We start from the raw sequence: 5617 nt of genomic DNA on the forward strand, positions 1-5617 counted from the left end.
TTTCAGTTCCTCGGGAAAAATTCAGGGAAAATTAGGAACAGCCTGTAGGCGCACTGTGAAGCCGTGTTCGGACCCCAAAACAAGTAAGGACCCCTCACCCTATTTCCTATCACGGTATTAAAGTTCAATAATGATAAAACGGTATTTCTTGAATCAACGAATGAGTGAGATTGCTTAAGGTCGCTAATGGAGCCCGAGTCTGGTGTGTTTGTCGGTTAACTGTTATTTGGCCTATTTTACAGTTTTAAATGCAGTATGAGGTCTGATGTTTTCATTTCATAGTTTCGTGTGCATATTTTACTGTTTTATTGATTACGAGTTGAATGACTGAGAAACCGATGCTGTATGTTGTCTTGTTTGGCATAAATTACTGGTTTGCTTGTTTGTATGTAAATTGATTATGCTGACTGAGGAAAAAGGGGAGTGAAAGGTTATGTAAATTGATAATTGTATAATGTGATCAGTTTGACTAGATATTCTGGGAGATGGTGGACGGACCGGGTCCGTAGGGAACCCTACCGGGATTGTGGTCTCTCATACCGGACGGAGTATAGAGACCTTATGTGTTTTGGCGCCCATACCGGACGAAGTATGGGGACGGCCCGTTTCACCCTCATACCGGACGGGGTATTGAGGTTTATAGTTTTGACGCCCATACCGGACGGGGTATGGGGATGGCCTTGGAATCTGATTACAAGTGTTAAGGGTTCACGGGTAGCGGGACCCCTATGGATCCCCATGGATACTAGTAGGCTGGTAAAAGAGGAAAAATATGTTGTGTAATGATTGAATTACAAAAGGCGTGATAAGTATTATGTTATACAGTTTATATGATTTCATGATGATGATAATGTTATTGCTTTCGTATACTGTTTTATGAATTTCACCGAGATAAGTGGATGGTAAAAGTTTTATTATTGATAAAAGGATTTGTTATAAATTATGTTCCATTGGTTTTTTTTTTGTTTTCTACCCACCTTTACCTCCGTGACGGTGAGATATCGTGATGTCTTTACTGGGCTAGTGTAACTCATTCCTTATTTAATCATTTCAGATCAGGAAGACATTGTTCCCGAGCCCGTTCCGCAGGAAGACGACGAAGGGGACGCATAAAGACTCCATAGTCATATTCATAGCTTTTACTTTCGAGTTTCTCCTTTAGTTAGTTTGATCTTTTATATTTTGAGCACGTTTTTGGTTTTAGTGTAAGGGATGTTAATCGAAATTTTGACTTCGCTTCCGCATTTGACATTTTTAATACACCTATTTCATTTTAAATTTCCGGAGCCGTTACAAAAACACCCCTAGAATCCAAATTTTCGCTTTTTTTTCTCAAATTCAATTTCAATTAAATCGCAAAAATAATTTTATCATATTTTATTATTATTTTTATTTTTATTTCTATTAAATTAAATTAAAACCTTATAAATTAATTATTAAAATAAAATAAAATAAACAAAATTCCAAATTAAATTAAAATAAGATAAAAATAAAAATACAAGAAAAATCTTTGGGTGTTACAGTTATTCCTTATGTATATATATATATATAGTTTTATATTTTGTTAATTTCATGTTAAAATTATCGATAAATAAAATTTGTTATATTTAATATTTTTATCAAATATTTTAATAAAAATATTGAGATTAATTTTGAAAAAGAAATTGTTAGTCAAATTTTCATTTAAAATAAGAAAAAAAATTTCTTAATTATGTAAGTAAATTTGAAATTTTAATTGTTTATTTTGTTTCAAATATTGAACATTTAATTTAAAATTTTGAAAATATTAATTAAGGGTTTATAAGTATTTTAGTTCTAATAGCAATATGATTCCATTTAAAATTCATTTGAGCCAAAAATTAAAATTGAAAATCTAATTCTGTTACATAAGTGAATTAATATTAGAATCATATTCTATTCCATTCTTTTCTTATTCAATTCTAAATTCAATCCCTACTTGTTAATCAAATCTTTTTAAAAGGAAAATTAATTTAATGTGTTGGAGATCTAATTGCATAAGATTTTTTTTCAGTATATATATATATATATATATAAACCTTTAATTGAACATGCTTTTAGGCAATTGAAATCAGTGTCGTCGTCACCTTTTTGTTCAATTGAATTAAACAGGCAAAATTTTGTGGCCCATTCGGTGGACCAACGATGGATTCTGTAATTATATAATTAATGAATTTTGTGTATTCAATTAAAGTGGATTGAGTTTGAATTGAAGAAAAATGAATAAAGAAAAACCATAACATTATAAATTATTATTTTACAAGAAAATAATAATTTTATTGCTAATAAAATATAAAAATCAACAATTTCTTTTTTAAAAAATAAATTAACAACACCAAGAAAAAAAAAATATTTTTTTAAAAAGGAAAGCACAATCCCCAACTTGTATAATACATAATAATAATTTTTTTTTTTGAAAAAAAAAAGGCACAAAAGAAAAGGAGTCTATTTTCTTTCTCCACAGAATTCCAAGAAACAAACACGATAAAAGCATATCCTCACATCTCTATGGGTGGTGCAATGACTGAAATGCCCTTACCTTCCGGCCATAATGTCAGACGGAAACCGATAAGTCAACGACCCTGCAATTCACCTGCTAACGTCACCGCCACGGGCGCGCGCTTCCGTCAGCGACGCCAGCTTCTGGAGATTCAATTTCACCACCGTGTCCGCAAACAGACGCGTATCCTCCTCCGTGTTCCCTTCTGGAACGTCCACAACGTATGATTCCAAAACAACGGTCCAGATCCTGTTGTCACGCTGGAATCCATGTACCGTCGTCACCGATCGGTAATTCCTCAACCTGTGCTCACCGCCTATGATGCTGAAGCCGGTGACAAAACGGTTGTCATCCAGTATGTCAAGCCTCTCCGTACTGGTAGCAGCCGGTAGCCCGCTGATCACGTTGACATCCCTCGTGCAACCAACCGCAATCCTAAACCCTTCCTTCACCGTGCAGCTCTTGATGAAATGCTTATAGCTCTGGGGCTTGTCGAATTGCCGAACAATCGACCAGACGACGTCGTTTGGCGCATTCATATGTTGTGCGAGCAGCGACGAACATCGGCCCCGCCCAACTCGGTAGGTATGGTACTCCGAGATGGAACTTATCAACTCGGTGAACTCGTCCTGAGTCAATCCGGGTGGGATGGTTAGATGGTGGGTTGAGTAGGTTTCTTCCTCTTCGGGTTCTGGGTCTGCCATTGAACTAATAGTTGGTTGTGAGAGAGACTAGAGAGATGTGACGCGGTGGGGGCGGTTATATAGTGTCAACAGATGAGGGTAAAAGTAAAAGTATCATGAGGTTAATTTTTCTGGTGAAAAATTCCGTCTTCCCAGTTTTCATCCCCTAATGGCTGCAAGGACAATTTAGTTCGATTGTGAAAAATTTGTGTAAAAATATATTCAAACCTAAAAGTGAAAAAAAAAAAAAAAGAAGAGGATGAAGGTGAAAATGAAAAAGTTGGAGATGCCAGCCAATTTGATTTAATTTTTACTGAATCTTTTGATTATTTAACAATTTGCAGAACTACGCATATAATTTGATATTTAAGTTATGAGTATATTAAATTTTTTAGAGAAAGTTTTATTAATATAATTTATATATATATATTAAGTTTTTTATAATTAATAAATATTTATTTTATTTTTTCAAGTTTATATGAATCTTTTACCTCATTAATTTTTAGTTCTTGGGTATTATTACCTTAAAATTTCAATTATTTATTTTTCAAGTAAAATTTGATTATTGTTTCAAAAACTTCTACCTCCTCATATGATAAAAATACCAAAAATAAATAAAAAATAAAACATCAAAATATCTCTTGAATTCATGACTCTCATTTTATTATGAAATATTTTATGTTTTCTTTCTTTATTATAACATTTTAGCATATTAGAACAAGTATTTTATCCAATATGTTCATATTTATTCAGTACTTAAATAATTATTCTTCTGAACATTGACTGCCATCTGTTTGTCTAATAAATAACCACAATTAATCTTTAATATTGAGTATTATTTTAACTATATTGCTTTCAATTTAGATATCTCGTTTCAAAAGTTTGGTGCTGATTCTATTGTTAAGTATATTGTTTAAGCATAACTTTGTAGTTTAAATTGGTTTCATTTTATATTTCTAGTTTTATGTGTTGTTCTATTTTTGCTTGTACTGTTTCTAAATTTGTGTAGATAGATCTCTGTCTAAATTTTCAAGCTTAATTGTGTTATTTCCAATGTCTTTCTTATTTTCGTCTTTTGATATATTAATTCCTTTTTTTGATGCAGTAATTTCATGTTTGGATATCTTAGTTTTAACAATGTAAAACAGTAAAGTTTGTAAATAATTCAGGGACGATTATTCTTCTTAATTCAAAAGCAATATATAGATACAATTACATCACAGAAAAAGAAATAGAAATTATTACACAAAAAATCAGCTAATCAAGTTCCTATAATTGTGATACTAATATAATAATTTATAATATTAATATAGTAATTTAGCAATTAATATAACAATTTACATCATTAAATTAATAATTTATAACTCATGTCAACACTCTCCCTCAAATTGGAACATAGATGTTTATCATGCCCAACTTGTTAGTCATTTCAGAGAATCTCTTTCAAATAACTACTTTAGTGAGAATTTCAGCTAATTGATTTTTATATTTGACAAAAGAAAAATGTATAATCTTTTTATCTAACTTTTCCTTAATGAAGTGTCTATCAATCTCAACATATTTAGTGCGATCATATTATATAAGAATTTGTGCAATCTTAATAGTACCTGTATTATCACAATAAAAACTCATAGGTTTATCATATTTAACTTGCAAATCTTCTAAAATACTCTTTATCCATAACAATTCACATATTCCATTAGCCATTCTTTGAAATTCAGCCTTTGCACTTGATCTTACCACAACCTTTTGTTTTTTGCTTTTTCATGTGACTAGGTTACCTTCCACGAAAGCAAAATAACCAGAAGTGAATCATTTAGTCATTTGGTCATCTGTCCAATCAGCATCTGTATATCCTTCAATTGTTAAGGAGCCATTTTTTGAAAATAATAAACCTCTACTAGGAGTACCCTTTAAGTATCTTAAGATTCAATACACTGCATTTAAATAATTTTCGCTTGGTGCATGCATGAATTGGCTCACAACACTTACAACATGGGTTATATCTGGCCTTGTGTGTGTCAAAAAATTAATCTCTTAACTAGTCGTTGATACTGACCAATGTCTGTTAAAGCATGGTTTGGAAAAATTCCAAGCTTGTGATTCATTTCTATGGGTGTGTCTACTGGCTTATAAGCAAGCATTCCAGTCTATGTCAAAAGATCCAGAACATATTTTCGTTTGTGAAAGAGAAATCCCATGTTTCGATTTGGCTATTTCAATACCTAAAAAGTATTTAAGTTGTTCCAAATCCTTCATTTCAAATTCAGTAGCCAAGTATTCTTGTAATAACCTCATTTCAAAAGAATCATCCCTTGTTAAGACCATGTCATCAAGGTTCATAATTAAAGTTGTTACCTTCCCTTCTTTATGCTTTATAAATAAAGTATGATTTGAATTACTTTGCTTATAACTA

At 31.5% G+C, this 5617-nt stretch overlaps 1 protein-coding gene across 1 annotated transcript; it reads right to left on the bottom strand.

Moving 5' to 3' along the window:
• Window positions 1-2357: 2357 nt before the first annotated feature.
• On the bottom strand, window positions 2358-3264 carry PYR1 (Polyketide cyclase/dehydrase and lipid transport superfamily protein). Its single transcript, XM_022055475.2, has one exon. The coding sequence runs from the start codon at window positions 3220-3222 to the stop codon at window positions 2608-2610; it is 615 nt and encodes a 204-aa protein (XP_021911167.2). The 5' UTR covers window positions 3223-3264; the 3' UTR covers window positions 2358-2607.
• Window positions 3265-5617: the final 2353 nt, after the last annotated feature.

The sequence above is a fragment of the Carica papaya genome, chromosome 3 (genome assembly GCF_054855325.1).
Source record: "Carica papaya isolate Zhongbai chromosome 3, ASM5485532v1, whole genome shotgun sequence".
NCBI lineage: Eukaryota > Viridiplantae > Streptophyta > Magnoliopsida > Brassicales > Caricaceae > Carica > Carica papaya.